Source organism: Mustela lutreola, chromosome 12 (assembly GCF_030435805.1).
Source record: "Mustela lutreola isolate mMusLut2 chromosome 12, mMusLut2.pri, whole genome shotgun sequence".
Classification (NCBI taxonomy): domain Eukaryota; kingdom Metazoa; phylum Chordata; class Mammalia; order Carnivora; family Mustelidae; genus Mustela; species Mustela lutreola.
In genome coordinates, this window is record NC_081301.1 from 34,777,470 (window position 1) to 34,801,141 (window position 23,672).

The following is a 23,672-nucleotide window of genomic DNA, read 5'->3' on the forward strand; positions in this document are numbered from 1 at the left end:
TCAGTGCCTCTGGGCTACTGGGTTCCCAGCGCACAGCAAAGCCTGTGCGTCGTGGTAGTAATTGTGGAGGTAAATCTTGTCTGGTGTCCTCGCAAACACTTGGTGAGGCTTTCCATAAATATGTCCGCGGCGGCATTAAAATTTGATGGCAGGAGGCTCGGGTCGGGACTAGCACCGTGACTTCCCAGCAAGGTATGACACGATCACCTCCCTCTCATTAGTCAGCGGCAGGACGCGCAGGCTGCTGCACCGCGCTGGGCCCCGGCAGGGGGAGGCGATTTCTTCTGAGGAGGACCCCTGGCTGTTCTCAGGGACAGGCCAAGGTCTAGGCCACAGAAAAGTAAGTCTGCTTTGGGCTGAAGTTGGGCTGAGACAGAGTCCCTGAAGCCTCTGGGAATGTGCTCAGAGGCTAGAGGGCAACCCCCTGACCCCTGAGCTGGAGGAGGCTGGAGCCACTTTTTGAGTCTGGGAGCCAGAAGGAAAGGCTTTACAGTCAGCCTGGTGGAAATGGTCGATCTGCCCCCACAAAAAAGGCCTCACAGAATACTTTAAAGGGGCGTGGCATTAGATTCGCCATTCAAGTAAGCAAAGGGCCTTTGGACAGGAGTCCAGGATGAAAAAGTATTTAGCGGCAGCAAGATTGGAACCCAATCTTATCTCCTTTCCACCCCACCATTGTCCATCTGGGGAAGCTGAGGCTGTGTGAACCTGAAAGAGACATGTTCAAGGTCACACTGTCACACTGTGGTGGAGACAGAATGAGATCAGGGGTCTAACTCCTAGCTTAAGGTTTTCTCTACAACCAAGCATTTGGGACACTTGTTGAAATAAGAGGAAACTACCTAAAAATACAGTTTTCATTTTAAAAAAAGCTCGAGTGCCTCCACTTTTCCAGCAATCGCACAGAGCACACGCCGTGTGCCAAGGACTGAGTCAAGCACCGAAGAGCTCTACGTTTGTAGAGCCCTATGTTTGTAGAGCACGTTCTCATTCACACAGGACTTCGATAGTATTGAGTCCCGAGAGCCTTGTAATTCTACATTGTATCCAAGGAACGCAGGTTCTGAGAGGTAAAGTGATTTCTCCAAGGCCACTTGGCTATGTGGCTGAGGGGCTTAGAAAGGGAGTGACAGGCCACGGCCCCCAGGCTCCCCATCGCCTCACTTACCATCACTGCAGCCGCTGTCCATGTAGAGCCTCAGGCCCCTCTTCACAATTACTTGCAAAAATCACATCGTGGTTTTGAGCTGTTAAAGAGTTTCTGGGTTTATTGGGCAGTGTGCTATGTTAGCCATTGCATCTCTGGGCTCTGTGACCCATCCCAGCCAGGACCCACCACATGCTGCTAAACTGACCTCCTGCTTGGGAGAGGCTGGAGACCTTGTCCCCAGGTTCCCTTCCCCGGCGACAGGGGCACATGTTTGGACTCTTCTGGCAGGAGAGGCACAGGGACAGGGTTCAGGAACCCCCTCAATGATGAAGCTCGAATGTTCACTGAGGCCCCCAGTTCAGCCTCTTCTTACAAGAAGTCCTCCTGGATACCCCAGCTAGACTAAATTCTAACCTCCTCTCTGCTTCCAAACATGCCTCACCCTTTTCTCGTATCTGAATCTAACTCTTGGTCTACAAACCCAAGATGAAGGGAGTTCCTGGAGATCCAGAGTCTGAGACCCTTTCGGAAGGCCTAGCACAGAGCTCTGAATGGAGTTAGGGCCCCTGTGAATGCTGAATTGAGTAGATTTACTGAAATCCTGGTGCATTTATTAGATTTCCATCACTGGTGTGTGAGCCGGATTCTCTTGGGAATACAGTTCAGTGTTACTCCAACTGAACTGTGTGGGATCAGGAGCCTAGCAGTTTAGGTCCCGAATGGGGGCTTCTGGCAAGGTCACTCAAGGAAAACCTTCAGGTTTCCAGACTGAGCACCTTCTGATGGCCACGTGGGTGGTAAGGAAATAACCCTTCCCACTGTTCCATCCCTGATGCGGCCCCCAAGGAATAGTGTAGGGTCATGCTCTCTTCTGAGCTAGAACTATCAGTGGGTTTTGCTGGCGCTTTTTAAGAACACGAAAGCAAAACCACAATGATGGAAACTTCTCTTGAACTCTGTTTCAGTGAGCCAGGCTTGGTGCTGTCCTTGTGTGTCAGAGCAGCCTCGAAAGGCCTAGAGGGGGCCGGGCCACTCAGAGAGCACCTGTGCCACCTGCCTTTCCTCCTGCGGGACCCGCACCCCGGTCCTTGCCGCAGACTCTGCCCTTCCCCTCTCAGTGTGTTTTGCTGCCCCTCTTGGTCTCTGTCTCATGCTTCTACCAAAGATCAAGAACCAGAGTTTTAGAAACGCTTTTCCAGCATGATCTGATGATCAGTTTCGGTCTGACACTGGACGGGGCGGGCCAAGCAGTGCGAGCTGTTGGTCACACATGGATACTTCTTGGTTCCCACCCTCAAGGAGGAGACTCAGCAAGAGGAATGGAGATGAGGTCACAACTACCCGCCCCCCAAAGTCTGAACAGGAGGCGCTCTGGGCCATGGGGCTGAGGGCTCAGGGGAAGGTGGGGGAATGGGATGTGCGATCCACAAAACAGTATTTGAGCTGGGTCTTGACAAGTTGGGAGATTGGACATGAGGGGGAAGAGGAAGGTGGCATTTCAGATGAAAGGAACAGCATACGTGGTTGGAGAGGGGCCCCATGGAGCATGTGGGTGGGCAAGGGCCGTTGGCCTTTGGGGCAGGGGGCTGTGGGAGGTGCGGCTCAGAACTCGCCAGGACCAGACCCTGCAGGTGCTTGGATGGCACAGCGGGGCTTCTGGTCCCTGCCTCACAGGCTTGTTCCTCACAACTGTGCTGCGTGTGGGCACTCCCAGAGGGAGGCACACCAGAGACCTGGGACTTCCTCACCCCGCACACATATGCACCAATCAGGCTTGTCTTGCGCCACAGTGAGGCTGCGAGAGCCATTTGTACATTGCCCGTTGTCTTGTTCGCTTTGGGTATAGATAAGGACATGGGAACGGGACTTTGGAATAATACCACAGCAGGAGGACAGATTAAAATGGAACCAGAACTGCTCAAAACGTGCCGCAGCATAGCCGGGGTCTCCAGTGGAAATCTCTCCAGGGGCCAGACTGGTACAGAAAGATGGGAAGCCAGCCTCGGGGGATAATAGTCACAACTTGCTTGTGGCTGATGACACCCTTGCCCCTTGGAAACACTGGACTAACCATTAATATATTTTGGTCGGCTTCAGGTGGCTTGAAGGCCCCAGTTCTTGCCTCTGATGGGCGGCCAGCTAGTGGGGTCCGATGGGCCCTGGAGCCCACAGTGGATGTGTCGTAAATGTGACAATGGGGTTGTTTCCCTTGGGTTCCCTGTAGGGTTCTTGTGTTCTGGTCCCATGGTTGGAGACAGCAGGAATTGGGCTGAAGACCCCATGGGCTCCTGTCTCCAGGGGACCAAGTTGAGGTCCACAGTGGTCACACAGCTGCCTCACAGCCAGTAAACAGCAGAGCCCAGGCTCACGGGGGCCCAGCCAGCACTGCCGTCCAACTATAAAACCCATCGCTCTCCCGAGAAGCAAAAAAGAGACACATTCTGCATTCACTCCCTCACTCTTGCCCTCTCTCTCGGTTTTTCTCTTCTTTGTTTTTCTGAAGGCCTTCGTGGCTGGCTTGAGCTGGTAGGAGAAGAGGTTTTTCCCAGGAAGGGATCGATGCCGTGTGCCAGGTTGTCCGGGTTGACAGGGCTGACCTTTACAGAGTTTGCTCGGGTTTTCCTCTCCCTGTTAGGAGCCCACGAAGGTCTTGTTCCGGAGAGAGGGAGACTGAGAAGTGTTGGCCTTCCAGGGGGCCCATTTGGGAGTTGGGTGCATTGAGGGTAGGAAAGGGGAGAGCATTAGTGCTGGAAACCGTTTGAGGCTGTTTGTTCGAATCTCTGCCATACACTTTACACTTTACACATGAGAAAACAGTCTTAGGGGAAGGGGCTTGATCGAAGTCACTCAAAGAGGCTTTGACAGAAGCCCAGAATCTGGTGTGGGCACGCACCACCCCGACGCACACCCATGTATACATGTGTATATATGTATATGTCTGTGAACACGTACGCATCTACATACATGCATGTTACACCTGTAACACCTAAAACAGTAATATAATGCATATACAGTTGTACCTAATATCTCTACATTTGAAAGCTGGGTCCTGTGTGGCGTGCTGTAGTTGTCATCTCTCTAGCTACAGACGGCCACGTGTGCAGACTACCCACTGACCCCAAGCCGTGGCATGTCACGAGGTCCTCCAGGGCCATGGGGAGGAGGTGGAGAAAATCTCACGGTCCTTTTCCCATCTTTCCTTCCTCCTCCTCCCCCTCCCCCTCCCCCTCTGCAGAGCTTCTCTCTCTAAGCCCAGCTTCAATCCTTCAGAAATAGAACTTGGCTGCGAAGTCACTTTGAAAGACTTTCCGTATGTTAATTACAGCTGGCCAAGGTCTCGAGCAGAGGTGGGAGCCCACCATCTGCAGATGGGGTCGGCCCCCGGCGAGCGCTGCAAATCCCCATCATCTGGCAGGTGTCGTTTTGGGTTAATTAAGAGCTACACTGAGCCGGTTTACCTGTCACTTCTGAGAATTTTAGGAAACTTCGACTTTCTTGCCATTTCTGAGCAAAGGAGAAACACAACAGCTCTCATTTCTGACAGTTTTCCTGGCTCTGGAATCTTCAGGAAAGCTGCCTTAAAAAAAAAAAAAAAAAAACTTTTCATTTTAATCGGTCCTTTCTAGTGACCTCATTGATCTTTACCACTTGTTTTTGTGTATTTCGAAGGCATCACTGTTCTGGGGAGATCCACCATTTATCCTAAATTTCTTAAGCCTCTGATTTCTTCCTGAGTCTTCGAGGAAAGAACACACATTCCTCAGCTTTATTCTGTTTAGTGGCTTTGGAAGAACCTTCAAGTTGTGGGTCAGGGGCCTCTCTCAGCAGTCAGGGCGGTTGTCAGAGAGTCTGGGCTGGGAGCAGGAAAGACAACGTTTTCTCTACCATCAGTGGTGAGAAGGCACCAAGTCCTCCCCACACGAGGGCTTGCAAAGATCTGTAACTGGTAAGTCTTATGATCTTCACAAGCTTCAAAAGTAGAGTTTTCCTTCCCCTCCATTTTACAGACAAGACAACTGAGGCTTAAGAGGTAAATTCATGCACTCAAGGCCACCCAGCCTATGACTGACAGAGTCTGGCCAGGACCATGGGTCTGACGCCAAAGGCCATTTTTTGTGGTCTTCTCCCCAGTAGACAGCTCTGGGTAGGACTGAACGGTGGAGCTCACCTGTGGCTATAGCCCTGGAACGAGCCTGCAAGAGGGCCATCCCTCTGTTCTTGGGCCATGCTGCCGGCTGCCGAGGAGTAGGGAGTCTGTCTCCTGTGCCCCTGGGTCCCATCATGTCCCATCTGCCTGATCCCAACTCCTGACTTTAGCTCATACACTTGCTCCCCAGCCCCAGCTCTCCTCTACCCAATGCAGAGTGCCCACCACGGCCAGCTGGAACTTTCTGGACCTTGAGCTCGAGTAAGCTGGACTCAAACTCTTGTTCCCTGCCTCATGGAAAAGTCATTTGTCCTCCCCAAGATTGCTGCCACGTGGCCGGACATAACCCAGTGCTCAGGCTCTGTGGGCTCTGTTGCTCTCGGACCACATGTTTTCATCTCTGCCCTGCTGGCTGCCCAGCCCCTGCACTCAGCCACCGAACGTGACTCCCCCGTAGGAAGAAAACCCCAACTGAGTCGGTTTTACCGAATGTACCTGAGATGGTGGTTGGTTACAGCCCCTGGGAGGAACAACTTAAAATGGGAATCTCGACACCCACTTAAATGTCCCTCACCCCCCACCGTCCCCACACGGGGGCTGCTCACAGCTCCCGCCGCTGCCCTTTCCTCCTCCCCGGAACAGAACTGCCCATAACCCAGGGCCTTTCCTACACACAGTGCTTTGGCCTCTAAAACTCTACTCCTAAACCCAGTGCGTATCTGCATATCCAAGAACTCAGTGAGAGCTGGACAATTCCTTTTGGGGCCTTTGCAGGTTTTAGAAGAGGTGCTTCCTCCTCCCCCTCTCTCCTGCATCCTCAGCGTTCCTGGGTAGAGGGAGAGGGGAGTTCTCTTCTCCCCGCTCACCAGTCCTATGTGTGGGTCCATATTCAAGATGAAGAGACTCTGCCCAGGAGAAATTCACTCACTCACCCAAGGCCACACAGCCAGTAGGCGGAGGGCTGAGGGCAGAGCCTTTGCTGTGCCCAGCCCTTCCATAGGAACGCCCACACCCATCTGCGGGCGTGCCTTCCCGGACCCCTCCCTGCTTTCTGCTCCCACAGCATCATATGGGGGGGCACCAGCAGTGCTGGCTCCAGGTCTGCTCTCACTGCAGTCCTGGTTTCCCCTCGGGACTGCTCCCTCCCAGGAGGCTGGGGATGGAGACGATGATGACATGTTCTGTTGGTGACAGTCCCTAGGGGCCCATATGTGGCCAACTCCAGACAGCCCGGGAGCTGTCTCTGAGGAGGGCCCATGTGCCGTGCCTTCCAGATGACAGCCTCACTGTCCACTGAGTGACAGCTGCCCAGACTGGGCTGGCATCCCAGTCTGCCTCACAGAAACTTTTCTATTAATGCACAAAGAAAAGATTGTCCAGCTTAAGGGGCTAGTATTTTCGAGAGATGCCAAAAGCATGGATCGGTTAGTGGACAGAAACAAGGGGCTCATGCTGTCCTCTGTGCTGGGTGGTCATAAGAGAAGGTATTTACCTATTTTTTAGACCAAGAGTTCATCTTGGTCTGTGAGTGCCGCAGACACGATGTGCCACAGCGATCCCACAGGTTTTTGCGTTGAGCTGTGCTTACCTCGAATGTGACTCCCATCTGGGAAGGGGTTTACTGTGTGGTCGCTGTGTCAGGCCAGCTAGCAGTACTGCAGGGGGTCCTGACAATGAGCCTGAAGAGGGGCTTCCATTTCCCGCCCTGGAGAGCATCGAACGTTGTCTCCCAGGCCCCTCTCCCCTCCTGCTCGGACTGTAGCAGCAGTCACCTGGCTGGTTTCCCTGACCACAGGCTCACCTTCTTCAGCCCGTGCTCCAGATCCTGGCACTCCCTAGGCTCCCCTGGGTCCCAGCTCTACTGGGAGAAAAGCGTGATATTCTTGCCCCCCAGTTCTGCTCTGGGGCGTGCCTCTGCCAGGCCTCACAATGACCTGGACATGCAGGTGGTCGCACTCTGACCAGTCCCACGCAGCCCTTTGCTTGTGCCTGGGAGAGACTGGCTCCCTCTGCCTATCAAAATCCTGTCTCTCCTGGCTCACAGGCTCCCAGGAGCCCCAGAAAGTCCCCCAGTGCTTTCCCCAGACCTTCTCTCAGTTGGACAGGATTCATTTTTCTAAGAAGGTGAGTGTTCCTTGGGTGTCATGAGTATGGGGAACTGAAGCAGGGGAGATGGCCCGGGAGAAGTGAAATCCAAGCTCAGCTGACAAGAAGGGACTGTTGAAAATAAAAGGAGGAGACAGAGAGGCCCGAGATGGGAAGGCAGGGTCACATACGCAGAGGGTCCTGAGCTGGGGGGGGGGGGGCAGCCTCGAAGTCCCTCCACCCTTCTGAGCCTCCATTTCTGCACACAGAAAATGCAAACAGTTGCATCTATCTTGTGAGCTTCATGGGACTGTCAGGAAGGTTAGATTAGATTCTGAATGCCAGAGAAGCTTTCGTGAGCCGGATCAGGTCATGGTCGTGGCCGACATTTGCTGAGAGTTCACCGTGTGCTGGGCACTCTGTGTATCGTCACCCGTTCAGCCTTTACAGTGACCACACACAGTGGGATCTGTTAATTACTCCTGCTTTACTGAGGAAGATACTGAGGCACGGAGAGGCTGAATGATCCACCCAAGGTCACAGAGTTAAGAGGAAGGACACTTGGGATTTAAATCCTGACAGTCTGGCTCCAGGGACGTTGCTCCCAGCCTCTGTGCCTCACTGCCTGGGGACCACTGGGTTCAATGGTAGCCTGTGGGCTTGAACCTAGAGAGTCTGCGGCTTTCTGGCCACCTTTGGGGTCAGGACTAGGCCAGGTCTCTAGACAAGCAGCTGTTTTGGTATCTGAGGACCTGGCCTCCCCACATCTCATGTGTCCAACAGGTGGCCGGACCACTCCCACAGGTCAGCCTCGGGCCCTGGGCTGGGGAAGGTGCCCTTACCCTGAGTGCTCACTCTTCCAGGGCAGGCTGAGGATGCCCACAAAGTCCCCACTCAGCTCACCAGGCGGGGTCCCCGGGGGCTCTCATCTTCCACTGAGGAGCAGGACGGTGTTGTGAGTGGAAGCCACTAGTGGGTCAGATACACCGGTTTGAATCCTGGCATGCAGCAGGCGTTCCACACAACCCCGGCTCTCAGTACTTATAGCAGAAGCAGCGAGAGCTGTCATCTGTGTCCCTGGAGGACTGAGGCACACCTCTTCATTCATTCAACAGACCGTTCTCGGTGACTGCTAGATGCCAGGCCCTGTGCTAGACAGTGGGATGGGGACGTGAATTTGACAGACGGAACTCCCTGCCCCCATGGAGCGTCCATCCTCCTGGAGGCAGAATTCACAGGATAAGCACAAAAGAGATGTTGAGTCATGATCAGTTCTGTGGAAGAAAATAAAGCAGGAAAGAAGGACGGGGCGGAACGGTTCCATTTTAAATTCGGTGGTCTGGAGACAAAACTGGAGCAAAGCCTAGAAGGAAGTGAGAGAGGGAGCTATGCAGACGTATGTGCAGGAGTGTTGTGTATCGGGTAGAGGCAGGCGACTACAGGCTCTCCCCGGATCCCGACTGTCTGCTGTGGACGGGGTGTCATTACATGGGGAGCGTGGGGGGTGGGGGTTGGCGCACAGGATCTGAGAGGAAACAGACCCAGACCTGTGGGGCAGACACTCCCACGTCACGGGAGACTCCCATGTAGGTGCTGTGGGATGCTGCGGGAAACGGGGTGCGTCTAAAGAGGGGGCTTCCCAGAGAAAAAAGTAGCCAGTTTGGGGGCCAGGTGGTGGAGGGTGCAGGGTGTATAACACACAGTTAATTTCAGCTGAATGGATCCAAGATGTGCATTTCTGAGGGAATGGAGATCAAGGGGGCTTCCCGGAAGAGGTGGCCTTGGAGCTGAGCCTGGCAGACAGGCATGATGTTGCTAGAAGGAAAAGCGGAGACCACCTTTGCCAGCATGGCCTGGTGCCCTGGGCCCAGGCACAACGCTGTCAGGAAGTGCCTCTGATGGGGCAGCCCGGAGCCCTGAGAAGAGGGTGGCTGTCCCCCTTCTCCAGGCTGCTCGGTCTCTCTGATCCCCCACGTTGGCCCCTAAGAGGAGGAGGAGGAGGCACTGATGGATATGCGGAGCCTGAGCTGCTGCGGCCCAGCTCTGTCACCATGCTCTCCCTCCCTCCGCCAGAACCTGACACCCTGACCACTGAGGCATAAAAAACAGAGAATTGGAAGGCTCAGCCTGTCAGGCTGGGAGTGGCCCCCAGAGAGGCCTGAGGAGGAGCGTGTGTGTGTGTGTGCGTGCGTGTGTGCATGTGCTCCGCCTGTGGTTGCCTATAGAAATGGGGAGGGGGCCAGGTGGGCCCAGGGGGTGGGAGCAGCTGGCCCCTCGGGCATCCCTTATTGTTTCTGCCCTACCTGGTGGAGCCCCAGGGACCCTACAGCTGGGCCTGGATGCTGAGGGAAGAGCAGCGCTCCAGGTCCTGCCTTCTGGTTGGTCCTTCTGGAGGCTCCTGCCCTTTGGCATCCTTGAGAGGAATGCATGGAAGCATGTCTGGGCTGAGGGTGGTCTCCTGAGGCTGTGTAACTTCTGTCACCACTGCCAGGGAGGGGCCACATGCTCTGTAACCGGTGGCTTACAAAGCCTCTCGCCAGGCAGCTACCAACACAACCGGGCCAGGCATTGCGGTGTCCGCTCTGAGTGAGGTCCAAACCAGGCGCTCTGGGAATCCCAGGCACAGGGAGGAGACAGGCAGAGCCAAAGCAGCAAGGTTTGCAGGCAGGAATTTTGGACTCCTTTCCTAGGACTGACTGGTGATAAACAGGCTCTCTGGGGGCTGAAGAAAGAGCACAAGGAAAGTGCCAGACACAAGAAGTAGGGCCCCGTCAACTTCTTGTGTCTGGGGCCAGAGGGAGCCATCCTCAAGTCCTACTGCGCCACCTTTCCCCAACACCATCCCTATCCTGACACAGCTCAGAGTTTCTGCCTCAGCATCCCAGCAGCAAACCTCAGCCCCTTTCCCAATGCCTGGAAGGCCCCGACACACTCCCTCTGCTGTGCTCCCCAGCCTTCTCAGCAAAGTGCCGTCTGCCTTCTCCTGGCATGGACCTGAGCATCTGTCTCATCCTCTCCCGTAGACCAGGGCCCCGTGAGCATCCCCCTGTGGATTCACAACACAGTGGGCCAGACTCGAACCGAGGTCACCTTTGGCTTCTCAGTCCAGAGCCACTCAGGAAACATATGGGCAGTGAAACTGAAACCACACTGGGGGCACTGGAGTGCCTCAGTCAGGGCTGAGAGCCAGGCGGTCTGCAGCTTCGAACTTGGGTCAAGACCATTTTGTGAGGAATCCTGGGCATCGGTTTTCTCACCTGTAAAATGGTCCGATATCCCCAGGGAACACCTGGCACACAGTAGTGTCATGGTATGCATGTTAGAGGCTGATATTCACTCCCTCTGCTAAGGAAAATGTTACAGGGGGAAACACAAGGCCTGTGTTAGCCGTCTGCTTGATAGGAACATGGGCCAGAACGGCCTTTATTGGTTACGAAGAGTACCTGCCGTTTCTGTAAGAGGCAAATGCCATTGGCATTTTCCAAACCTGACCTGACATTTGGTTCCTGTTTCTCTCTCCGCCCACCACATGCAGGGAGTGAGTTTTCCGGGAGCCCCTACAGCCACCCTCAGTATCCCTCGTACAACGACTCCTGGAGGTTCCCCAACCCGGGGCTGCTCGGTGAGTACTGGTAGAACCCTGTGGGGCCCCAGGGCCATCAGCTGCCACATTAGGACTCTCTTTGGGCCAGGGTCCCTTGACAGCCTGCAGTCTGGTCCCTTAGTCAGGGTGGGTAGCTTGCGTCAGATATGTGCTAGCCAGGAGTTGTGATGGGAGCTTCAGACAGTAAACACCGCTCCAGCTCCACTCGAGCCCTCTTCCCTCCCCGAGATGTTTTGGCAGATAAGGGAAAATGGGAGAGCAGGGAAACAGAGAAAAAGAGGCATTGAAGGAAGGGGGGAAGTGTAGAAAAAGTGCCTGCCCGTGAGTAACATATTTCTTAAGAATCACTGAATCTTCTGGTGAGAAATCTCTAAGAGGCAGCAAGGAGGCCAACTTGGATTGATTAGTAGTGGCTACCTGTCTTGATAAGGACTCTGAGGCTTAGTGATTGATTAGTGATGTCTGCATGGACTTCAGCAGAGCCAACTCCATTGGGAAATCGAGTGCCCTGTGTCCAAAGGCCTTCCTCGTCCTGCCATTCCGAGCTCAGCTGGTGCCCCACCTCTACCCAGGCCTCAGGCTGGCAGATTATCCATTGCTGGGGCTAGCCTGATCTGTTTATATCATCGGAGATATGTGGGCCCCTGCAAAGACCAAGCAGGCTAACTCAGCCCTCAAAAGGCCAAAAAGAGCTGACATGAAACCAGCTGGTGAGTGATAATGGGAGCTGGAGGTTCTGGAGCATTAAGCAGGGGGCCAGGACTCACAGATGTCAACTCACCACGTGGGGGCAGAGCTAGCCAATGAGCCTCAAGCAGCGGCACAGATCCTGCCCCAGCACTTAGCCGAGGAATTCCCACACAGTCAGGATGCGCCTTAGAGATCACCCAGGCTTGTCTGTCCAGCTTTGAAAAGTCAGGTTAAGTAGAACCTATTAATTCCTGGATCCTGGATTATTTTAGGACTGGGAAACAGATTTTGAAAAAGCAAGAACCTGATCCCTTTGGACTCTAATTGCCAGGTCATGGGTCTGTGATTAGAGGACTAGGGCATACACGTGACAGACACCACACCTTCCTGGCTGCCACCCATCGGTGTACTTGGGCCTCCAGCTGCCCAGAGCCTTCTGGCGGGTCATGCAAACCTTGCGGGTAGAATAAAGAATGATTACTACCAATTACTACTCCTGGTCCCTAAGCCTTGATTTCATTTTATAGATGACTGGGATCTTACTACTTTGGCCTCCTGTATGGGCTGATCTGTAGACTTCTTTTTTGGTTTTGGTAAAAATCAATTCTAAGTATTGAACCATGTCTCCATTTACCTAATGCTTTTCCTGAAACAAGTGCTTGGAGAGGCCCTGGTTTCTGAGTTGACCTAGCTGTCAGTCTTAGGAGGCAAAGGCTAACCACAGTCTCCTTGAACCAGAGTCTTTCAGAGGGGTAGAGGCAGAGGGCTGGGTCTGGAGCCCAAGTGGATGGCAGGGGAGGCTCGTGCTGGGTGGCATCTGAGGCCTTCACTGCTCGCGCTGGAGGGCAAGCAGTTCACATGCCTGGGTGTTAGGCATGGGCTGTGTGTGCCTGGTAGGGAAAGATGAGGACTCTGTCTCAGGGAGCCTCCAGGCTGGGGCTGAGGGAGCCTCAGGCAAGGGTGTCTGTGTAGGGAGGTGGTCAGTGCCTTAAGAGGGCCAGAGCAACTATGGAGAGGAGGAACTAAAACTCCATCCATCTAAATGAGTACCAGCTCACTGTGTGGGCGCTGGGGAAGACTCTTCAGGTGGATTACCTTATTTTATCATTTCAACAGCCCAAGGGAGTGCATACTATTATCTCTATTATACAGATCAAGACAGTGGGCTCAGAAAGGGTATATAATTTAGCCGCAGTCACACAGCCTGCAGGTGGCAGAGTGAGGACTCAAACTCTGGTTACCCTGACCCCGGAGCTTATATTCATAACCAGGGTATGGTGTGGTACTCTTATTCTCCCTGACCAATGAAGTCTGAACAGCACGACATCCAGGAAAAGAGGCCTTGTCCCTCCATAGGAAGCCTTGAGGGGCCTGAATACTCAGACCATGTATGTGATGAGAACAGCTCTGACCAATTTTTGAAAGCCAAGTTACTGTATTTATCTGTTAGGCTTTCAGTTACAAATCACAGAATCCACTCTGGCTGGTTGAAGCAGAAAACCAATTTATTAAGGGGTACTGGGGCTTCTAGAATCTCCAGGAGGACCAGACACAGGTGTGGGGGGACATGGTGGGGAACATCACCCAGCCACACTACCAGGGCTGGGGAGCCCTCCTGCTATGGCCAGTTGGCTCTCCGCCCTCTGCTGTTGCTCTGGCCGGGGTGTGGGAGAGCTCGGCCCTGCCGCCACTCCCACTTGGAGCTGGGTGCCTCCGCCATCTGCTCCTAGCAGATGAAGTCTCTTGGCCCATTCACTTCCTCCCAGTGCGCCCTCACATGCAAGAGACTCTAATAGGCAGAGCCCAGGGGACACACTTATGCCCTAGCAGCAAGCAGAATGAGAAAATGAGTTCATTCAAAGAGGCGGGCCTCATACCACAGGACACCCTGCAAACACAGGGAAAGTCAACACAACACTGGGCAGATAGACATGAGAAATGGCCCCTGTACTTCTCAAGTCTGTAACCTGGGAAATCGTAGTCAGGCCATCCTCCAGTCTGGGCCTCAGTTGTCTCCGCTATAAAATGAGGATAATTGCCACTGGCGGCTTCGTTCAGGCAGGAGCTGAATCTGGCGCTCTCCTGAGGCCCACAGCCCTGAATAAGCAGTGATCCCACCTTCCAGAAGCACGGGGCTCACTGCACCATAGTCTTGCAAATAAGCTGCATGCCCATCACATCTGCCAGATTGTCCTCTACCCAGCCTGTATTCAGGCCTTTAACTGAAAGCATCCCCCTGGACCAGAGAGGTAGACCGACTATTTCTGGGGAAGGTACCAGGGTGGGGTGTGGGAAGCTGCTCTGAGGCTCCTTGGTGTACCTGCTCGATCAGTGGGAACTGCAGAAACAGGTGAGCCCCCCCAACACGAACACACCTGTGTGCTCACAGCCTCACATGTACCACCTGCACCCTGGCCAGCCTGGTTGTAGTCCCCTTCCCAGAAACCCCCAAAGCCAGGATGGGCAACGCTGACCTAGTGAGGCTGGGCACTGAATTCTCAGGAGAACTCCCCTCCCCTCAAGCCCCCTCTGCAGGAGCCACCAGCATGGTGCCCACACAAGGCCCAGCCAGGGCACAATGACGAGGCTGGGGGGCAGGGCACAGAGGCAAGTGGGGTGGGGAAGAAAGCAGGGGTCAGTTAGGATTAGAATGGGTGTGCTTGGGGCCTGCTGTAAGGGGATGAGGGAGTGAGCAGGAACCTGGAATGACTGTGTCAAGAACAAACTGATAAAACTGAATTGGGAAAAATTCTAGATGGAGGTCTAATGGGCACTAGAAAGACACAGTGCTTCCTAAGGTGGTGGTTTCATTTCTCATGGTAAATGCAGGCATTTTTGATTTTGGGGAACAAGCTGGCCAAGAGATTAGGCTTTGGGAGGGGAATGAGTCAGAGCCAGGGGTGAGTGGTGGCCTGTGGGAAAAGGGAGGGTTGAGCCGGGTTCCTCCCAGGAGACTTACATTTGTTGCCCCTAGGAGAGCCCTTGGTGAAGGCAGTCCCTGCTGTTTTTCCACTCCTCTGCCCTGCCCAGGCCTGCAGGACCACCCCCCACCCCCGGGGGGCACAGGCACGCACATTCCTCTCTAAGGCAGGATGTAGGGCTGACACCACAGATTCTCCATGGGGGACTGTCCTAATGCTGTCCCCAACCCCGAAGAGAGGACAGAGAAGACTGGCTGACAGGTGTCTCGGAGCCAGGGCTCCAACTAGAAAGGTAACAGAGGAGGCAGCAGGAAAAGCCATCTCTGGGAACACTTGGCATGGGATGGGTGTCTCTGCCTTCTAGATCAGCACGGAGAGGTATTTCCCTGTCACTGCTGCCTGAGCCGTACTCCCTCCCCAGGGGGGCAAAGGGAAGAAGCAGTCATTGGGACTGGGTTTGGAGGGCCAGTGGCAGGCGCTACAGTGCCTCCCCGCTCCTGCCCTCTAGATCATGTACGAGCTGTGTAATCTTGGGGAACCTACAGTCTCTCTGCCTCGGCTTCTTCATCTGCTACATGGGGACAACGCTAATCTCTACCTGATGGAATTGTTTTGGAAATGGAAAGAGTGAATGGCTCTAAGTGGCTTAGAAGAGTGTCGATTTCCAAAACATTTTCATATCCTTGTCTTGTGGTGTCCTCATATGACCCCATTATGACCTCCTTTTACAGAGGAGAAAACGGAGACTCAGATTTAAGCCACTTGTTCAGGGTGATTCAGCCAAGAGTCCATGATTTGGTGCTCAGCTATGGTATCTGGGAGACTCACCAGAATTGGTTTGGATTTGGCTGGGATTTCAGAATAAACATGAGTCCACTCCCCCAGGGAATTAAGCAGATCACTATTCCCATGCATGGTCTGGGGGCCACCCGGGCCCTCACCATTGTCCACCTGGATAAACCCTGCCCCCCAGCAGTAGGTAGACAGACCATGGACTGCACCATGGTGGGAAGAGTCCTGGATGTGAGCTAGGCTATGGCACTGAGAGGCCCTGTGGCTTTGGGCATGTGGTTTTGTATGTTGAGCCTCGTGTCCTCACCTGTAAAATGAGGCAATGGCCTGGCATCTCTAAGCTTTGTAGTTCTGAGAATCTGCTGGTCTCCCCGAGCCCCCCAGACTCTTTCATCCCTGGGGAGGAGTTTGGGCACAGCATAGGCTTCCTGGAGGCCTTGTCTGAAGCAGGTAGCCCCAGAATGAAGCCTGGAGACAGTGGAAGGAACCCAGCCTGGCCCTCACCCTGGCTCTGTCTGGAGGTCACAGGTAGGAGGGCCTCCACGGGGAGAGAGGCCACCATGGACTCTCATACCTCAGGCTCCTCATGTCTGTCTCTTCCTGTCCTCCAAACCCAGCCCAACCCACATCCTCCAGGAAACCTGACTCATCTTATATTCCAAGCCAGAATCATCTTGTATTCCCCAGAGCTCTAATCCCTCTGCTGACTCTGGACATTGGTCTGTGATGTTTGTGATTATTGCCCCTTATTGTCCCCAACAGAGCCAGAAAAGAAACGAGTAAATGGGCAGGGGTCTCTGCTATTGTCTGTTTACTGGGTGTTGCTGTGCCTTTACTCATCCGACCTGGCTGTGAGCACAGGCCACATGCCTAGCTACCAACCAGGGACTGAAGACAGACACAGGGAAGAGCCAGAACCCAGCGCCTGACCATGTGGGGTTCTCCATCCAGGGGCATCCCGGGGTGGGGGAAACAGCAGTAAAAGAGATGGTTGGGGCCCAGGTCCAGGCTGCAGAGGAGGCTGAGCTCAGAAGGGCTTCAGGAAGGAGCACAGGAAGAGGCGAAGAGGCAGAGAGGCAAGGAGAGGAGGCTAATGAGCTAACTCGCCTGTCCTGGAGGCGGAGATGAGACAACATATGTGAAAAAGCAGTGCGAGGCCAAAGAAATGCTTCTCCACGGGTAGTTGCTATTAGCATGAGGGTGTCCTTGAGACCTGTGAGCAGTCTGAGCTCCCTGGGGTGTGGTCTGTGCACGGTCTGGGCTGGGAATCAGTGGTTGTTGGGGGGAAAGCCAGAGAGGTGGGCGGAGTCAGGTCACAAGGGATCCACAGGGAGAACTAAGAAGTGATGGCTTTTCACCCTCTAGGCCAGAAGTAGGCAAACTCGGCCAGACAGTAAACATTTGGGGCTTGGCAGAACATGTGACTTCAGCTGCAGCAGTCAGCTCGGCTGTGGTAGCAGGACAGCATCCACGGACAGCACAGAAACAAATGGGCAAGGCTGAGTTCCAGTAAACCGTTATTACCGAAACAGGCAGCCGGGAGGATTGGACCTGAGGGCCCCAGTCTGCCTCCCCCAGCTCTAGATGGGGAGGAGGCCTTGAAGTCTCCTAAGAGGAAGCAACCCTAATTAAGCTTGCAATCTGGGCAACAGACTGGGACAGAGACCTTGGTGGCCTGGGAGGAAGGGGAGGGGCCCCTGGTAGAAAGGGGACCCCAGGTATGGGGTTGCAGGCACAAGGTCACCCTTGAACCTCCGTGCCCTCTTCTGTCTCCCCCAGGCTCCCCGTACTATTACAGCGCTGCGGCCCGAGGAGCTGCCCCACCTGCGGCCGCCACTGCCTACGACCGTCACTGACCCTCGGAGCAAGGCGGGCGCCAAGCACTTATAATACATATCACTGAGGGCAATAGCCTCTCAGCCCCTCCGAAGACAGCCAGAGGGGCCCAGTGAGACCATCCCCCAGCAATCCCCTCTCGCCTGAAACTCCCTCCCAACCTTCTCCTGCCAGGGAGCTGGGGTTCTATGGTAAGGCCATTGGACTTCTAGACACACGTCCATTTCTAAGAGTCAATCAGTGAGCTTCTCCCAACAGCAACCAGGTCTCTGCAAAGCCACAGACTATTCTGAAGACAACTGTAGCCCTAGCCTAGCCTGCCAGACCCCAGCTGACTGACCATCCACCTGTCTTCCTGCCCCAGGCCTGGGAAGGAGAGCTTGCTTTTGTCACTTCAACTGCACCCGTGTAAATACCTTCTTGCTTTTTTGTGGGCCTGAGGGTCCAACTGAGCAGACTGCCCATCCATTATGCATCCAGTACTCCTGATGTGTCACAGGACATCTTAGACCTGTGTGCAGAGCATCCCCTCTGTCCTGGCTGTCCCGTACAGGTGGGCTCGGAGTTGTCCTTGAGACTAAGGATGCCCACCTCCGGGCACAGCCTTACTGCTCATTGCTACTTCTTTAACGTCTGGACTAAGAGGCTCATCGAGCTGGTTATGCTTCAAGCTTACCCCCTGAGATCCCTCCTCGGGAGAAACACACTGGAGAGATGCCCTGACTTCCTGATTCCGTTTTTTTTGGCCCCAGTGCAGTGTGAGCAGCTCTTTTCCATATCAAAGGACTCAAAGAGAACAAAGAACTGTCTGGGAGATTGATTCCTCAGCTACAAAGTCTAAAGATACTGTCCAAGGTGCTGACTGCATTGTGGACTTGGAATTCTGGGGCTGGACAGGACCCAGAAGACCATAGTCCAAGGCAGGGACTCCCAAGCCCCTGGAACCACTGAACTGAACTGGGATGTATTTTCTGAGGCATGCCCAGGCTCAAATCACATTGGACACCCACCGTGGACCTTTCTCCCACCATCCAGGATGCCAGAAAGTGGATTCGGGCAAGCCTGTCCCTGGCACGTAGACAATAATTAACAAAAAAGACATTATTGCACTGAGGACCACAAACACCTACAGCAGTCAGCCAGAGCTTCCCAATTAGCCCCTCCCTGTCCCCATTGAGCCTAGTATGCAGCTAGGAATAGAGGTGCTGGGGTAGGAGCAGATGCCTAACTTTGCACAGTGGGTATATACCTATTGATGCAAGGGGTGGTGATGGTCAGGGCCATGGCCAAGGACCCTGGGAGCTTGGAGACCTCAGTGGATGCTGGAGTGGTCAGAAAAAACACTTGGGAAGATGTGGGGGACAGAGGAAGGCCTTTCAGGAGGGGATCAGGATAAGTAGTAAGGAAATGCTGTGTGAACTGGGAGTGGTTTTGAAATAGGAGTGCCAGGGGCCACTATCCCTTTGCCTGGAGCCTCAATTCCTTCAGTAGTCTTTCTTGCCAAGTCAGAACAACAAGATGAAGGCCCTGTCCCGATCTAGGCTTAATTACATAGATGAAAATAGACTTTGTCATCTCGTATGACAGGGTCTCTGATGTTTGCATGTCACCAAGTTGGCAAAGAGCTGGGGCAGTGCAGAGCCTGGGGTTACTGGGCCTGGGAGGTCTTGTCCTGGCCACACCACTTCTTTGCTGTGTGACCTCGGACTAGACCTTCCCCTTTGAGCCTCGGCTGACTTGGTACAGCTGGGTCACCTACAAGGCCATCCTCCAGTTATCTCCTTGCCTTCCTCTTTCCCAGGGTGCTGGGGCTGTAGCTGGGCCATCCGGGGGCAGGTCTTCTACTTCTGAGCAAGCATAGGGGGTGGGACCTATGGGAATATTTGGACCAAATGGGAAATAAGAACATGCAGAGGGATGGGAATCTGCCTTGAAAAGATATAGTCCAGCTCCCCCCAGGGGAAACTGAGGCCCAGTTTGGGGAAGCCTAGAACAATGCAGGGAAATAGAACAGATCCTTGGCTACCGCGTGTTTACTCCCCAACATCCTACAAGGTGGTGGGAGAGAAGAGGAAACCAGGGCTCAACAAGGTGGAGTCCCCAGGCAGTGACTGGCAGAGGTGGGGCTAAGATTCAGCCTCCTGACCCCTGGCACAAGGTGATCCCTCCATCCCTGGAGAGGGAAGTTGACAGCAAGGGCAGTGGGAAATCATTCTGGGCCCACTGCCACAGATGGAAAGTCCTGAGCTATTAGTGACAAGGAGGCCCAACCACCCAGGGCAGAGGTGGAGCCAGGGCGCTCCCCGCAGGCACACCCATGCCCTTGGAACCTGCTGGGCAAAGAAGGGAGGTAGCTGTGGGCAGAGCCCACCTCCAGGAACAGGATGAACTAGCTCCAGCCTCCACCTGCCAGGCAAGGTAGGAGAAGGTACGATAGCTGGCCTCTCCTTTCCTCCTTCCCTCCCTCCTTCCCTCCTGCAGGAAGGGGTGGGCCCAGGGGTCTTCAGATCAGGCCTTTGGCCTTTTGTACCAACACCTTTGGTCCACATCCCCCCTTGTGGTCTCGGGCTATTGGGAAGTTGACCTTCCCTGAACCAACTGCTTAAAGCAAACACTGTCCTTCCTCATCAAAGCCCAGCTGGTCCCCTTCTGTTCCTTCTCGTGCCCTGTGATGAGCTCCATCCATGCCTTTCCTATCTCCCCTGAGGCTCTGCTGGTCTTCAGATTGCATTTGTATTTATAAGACAACCCCTTGATTCCTGGGCTGCCGGGCAGAAGCACAAGAGCACAAGGATGTACATGCACGTTCTCACACAAGTACCTGCTCTCCCCAGCCCACACGCTGCCTGGTGGAACTGCCTGGGAGCTTAGAGAGAAAGGTTCCAAAGGACACAAGCTGTTGAGTAAATGCCAGAGAACTGTGAATGGAAAACAAGGCCAGGGCTTTCACCAGCACTGTGGCTGGAGGCCTGGGGTTCTCCTCCACAGGTCTTCAGCCCTATGTTCCAGCTCTGACTTTCAGAAAGGACCCTGTGGATTTTATTTAAAAAAAAAAAAAAAAAAAGTTTCATACCATTAGTCTAGCTCCAGCCTTGGAAAATCTGAGGACATATCAAATCCAGCCTCCCTTTCCCAAGGCGCCTTAGTTAGGGTTAGCCCTTTCATAACTCACATTTGTATGGTGCTTTGCAATCCTTGACCATTCCCTGGGGCAAAGATCACAATACGCACTCTAGAGATGGGAAAACTGAGATTTGGGGCTTCCATGGCAAGACAGAAGTGAGGTGAATTCTCAGATCTCTGGGCCTCATTCTCTCTCCACAGAAATTGTGCTCTTGTCATGGGAGCATATGGCTTAGACATACCTTTCAATCCCTAGAAACCCCCTATACCCACAATGAGGAAAGAAAGAACAGAGACCTAGAGGCTGGCCTGACCAAATGGCCTAAGGCTTGGTGGCTTTGCTGGTCTACCATGGTTTCCATTTAACACCAAACCTGCAAAGTCTTTGCCCAGATTCCTTCACTTCAGTGCTCCTGAGGCTTCATTCACGTTTCTTCCCTGCTGGGTCCTAAGACTCTGAGGGGATCAGAGCACATCCAAGACCACACCATTGGCCCTGGTGGAGCCTGCACATGGGCCTGCCTCTGATTCCCAGGGTCTCAGGTTCCAGGGGTTATAAGATGTCCCCCCTCACCGTGGCTCCGACTTCAGACCTGTCTGTGACACCATGAAGGCATTCCCCAGGCAGGCCCTGATGGCGGCCACAGGCCTGGGAAACACAGACTGCAGTCTCCAGGCCCCTGAACTGCTGCTTCCCCAGTCAGGCAGGTAGAGTCATCTTGCCACTCAGGCAGGGAGTGAGGAGGCATGGGGGGTAGGACAGACCTGGCCCCATCCAGGGGCATTCAAAGGTGGAAACTTTTTAAATGCTTTTTCAACCAAAAGAACAGGTTTGTGGGTCATGTTTGATCCACTGGCTCTTAGCTCGTGACCCAATAATTTTTGTCCAGGGCTACACTTCTTCTTCACCTCCTGCCTTTCACTGAAGACGGGAGCCCAGCAAGATGGGAGACGTGCTTCAGCTTGTCAGGCCAGTCACTGTTGCGGACGGGCCTCCCCAGTCCCTACTCCTCCCTCCTCACCCTGGGCTCTTGCAGACTGTTTGGGCTTTGAAGGTGGGTTGGATAGAACAGTTGGGAGTGGTGGGAGTGGACGGACTGATGGCTTTGAGAGGGGTCTTTCCTGTGGGGGGGTGTGGGAGGAAAGTGCCCCAGATGTGGCCACAGGGCACTGAGGGGTAAAATCCCTTTATGAGAAGTCATAGCCCAGAGCAACTGCCCTACCTTTGGGAGCCTCTGGTACCAGCTTCTCTCCTTCTGGATGACATTTCAGCTAGATTTTAGCTCCAAGCCATGGGGAGCAAATCTTAAAAACAAACCAAGCACTCCTGACAAACACCTAGAAACAAGACACGTCTGAGACACAGCTGCCCCGAGGGTAGAGAGAAAGCCAGGCCCCTGGATCGGCCAGGCCCAAGCTAGAGCGGATGGACACCCACAGGGCTCTGGGCTATACCAGCTCCTGGGAGGCCCCGCTAAGAAGCTGGCTTTGCGGCCGTGGCCCTGTCACCCATCTAGGAGCCTGCCTTTGATGGTTTCCAGGCACGCACATCGGTGCTCCTGGAGAATTTATTCCTTTAGTTCTTTTGGCCTCGGAGAGGTCCAAGGCAAGTACATTTCTTAAAAGGTAACAAAACATAATCGGAAAGTTGGACAGTCAGGCCATGACTCCTAGCCTGCAGTCTGCCCCACCTCCCAGCAGCCCCTTCAGCCCCTTGTCCCCTGCCAGACCCCTTACCTCAGGATTCCCTCTTGCATATTCATGGTGGAGCCACAGTGCTGATCTGCACTTCCCCACTGTCAGCTTGCCGCTGCATCTCCAGAGTGGCGGCCAGGTCCCGAGGGGCTGCCAGAGAGGACTGGAAGCAAGTCCCCGGCCTGCCCGCTCTCCTAGGAGGGGTATGCAGCTTCTGGGTTGTGGGCTGCCTGCCAGGAGCAGCCAGGCACCAGACTTTCTTTCCTTTGCTGTGATTTCTCGACACGGGGTCCCATTCCTGGGCCACCCCCCCACCCCAGGATCCAAGGAGACCTCAGGGTCACGTCCCTGCCAATCTAGAGTTTCAGTCCATCTGTTCCCAGGGATCCCATTTAGCCCAAGTCTGAGCTGGGGGTAAATGTAACCACCACGCAGTAAGTCTAGATATGCTCCTTCCTATATCTTAGACCTCTGAGCAGCACAAGGAGAAAACACAACTCTTTATTTACTGAGGAAATCGTAACGAATTCTAAAACAGTCCATCTCAGGTAGTACATTTGGCGTGTGGGCAGGACAAGGCAGGCAGGAATTCCACCTTTCAGCTCTAGACAGTTCTGAGCATGGCTGGGGAAAGAAGTGTGTGCAACAGCAGGGGGCGGGTTAGATGGGGAATCAGGCACCCCCTCGCCCGGCTCTTAAGGCCTGGCTGCAAGAGGTCAAGCTGAGCCTCACCCACCCCAACCACAGGCCCACCCATTCCTACAACAATGGCCATGGGGCCACCCGCATCCCCAAAATCACCACGCATAAGGCCATGTCCCTCATCTTCTCTAAAAGCACCATTAAGAACAAGTGATTTTGGATGATGGATTTTTGATTTACAAATGGTGCATTTCCCTTGGAGTGGAACAGAAAGGAAACCACTTAATGGCTCCCTTATTTTCAAGCATGAATACATTTTAATGAAACTATTTTATTGTATTTGAGGAAATAGAGAGTTGAACATTCCAACCAATCAATAGCCAATTAATTGCTATAAAGCTAAAAATAAATAAGTCCTGAGTCTTTCTGAAATGCCCTGCAAAACTCAGAGCCTCCGGATCAGGCCCTCCCCTCCATATGTGTGCATGTGAGTGTGCACACACACACACGCACACGTACACCCGTGCATCTCAGACACTTGAAACTCAGACCTGGTGCTGAGTCTCCTCATGCCAATTCTTGCCTGCTCTCCTTGCCTTTGGTCAGAGATGGTGAGCAGATCTGGCAGCAGCCTATCCTGGGGCTCAGGGTGAGGCATGCCCATCCCCTGGCCCCACGCTACCAGATCAATGGGGGGGTAGAGTGGGCAGTGGAGGCCCCCTGGTTGCCCCCACCCCACCCCCCGCCGCTGGACCTCCAAGTCTGGGCCGAGGGTGGAAATCTGATTTGGGTTTTGCCCTGACTCTTGCTGACAGATGCTGCCCTGGTTGTTCACCCTCTAGTGGCCTTTGGACATTGAGTATTTATAGAAATAAATGCAGATTACATTGCAAGTGGAACTCTTTGCCAGGAAGACACATGGATTTAGCTTCTCATTCTTTGAGACAGTTGACTTTGTCTTAGGGTCTGACCTTCCAGCATCAAAGA

General features: G+C 53.9%; 1 protein-coding gene across 3 annotated transcripts in view; it reads left to right on the forward strand.

Moving 5' to 3' along the window:
- The window catches only part of PAX5 (paired box 5), a 192,674-nt gene extending 173,377 nt beyond the window's left edge, over positions 1–19,297 (forward strand). For all 3 annotated transcript variants that reach the window (XM_059141534.1, XM_059141533.1, XM_059141535.1), the window contains 2 exons: positions 10,918–11,004; positions 17,169–19,297. In XM_059141534.1, the coding sequence (XP_058997517.1) occupies positions 10,918–11,004; positions 17,169–17,245 (164 nt within the window). In that variant the 3' untranslated portion in view covers positions 17,246–19,297. The remainder of the gene's footprint in view (positions 1–10,917; positions 11,005–17,168) is intronic.
- The last annotated feature ends 4,375 nt before the right edge of the window (positions 19,298–23,672 follow it).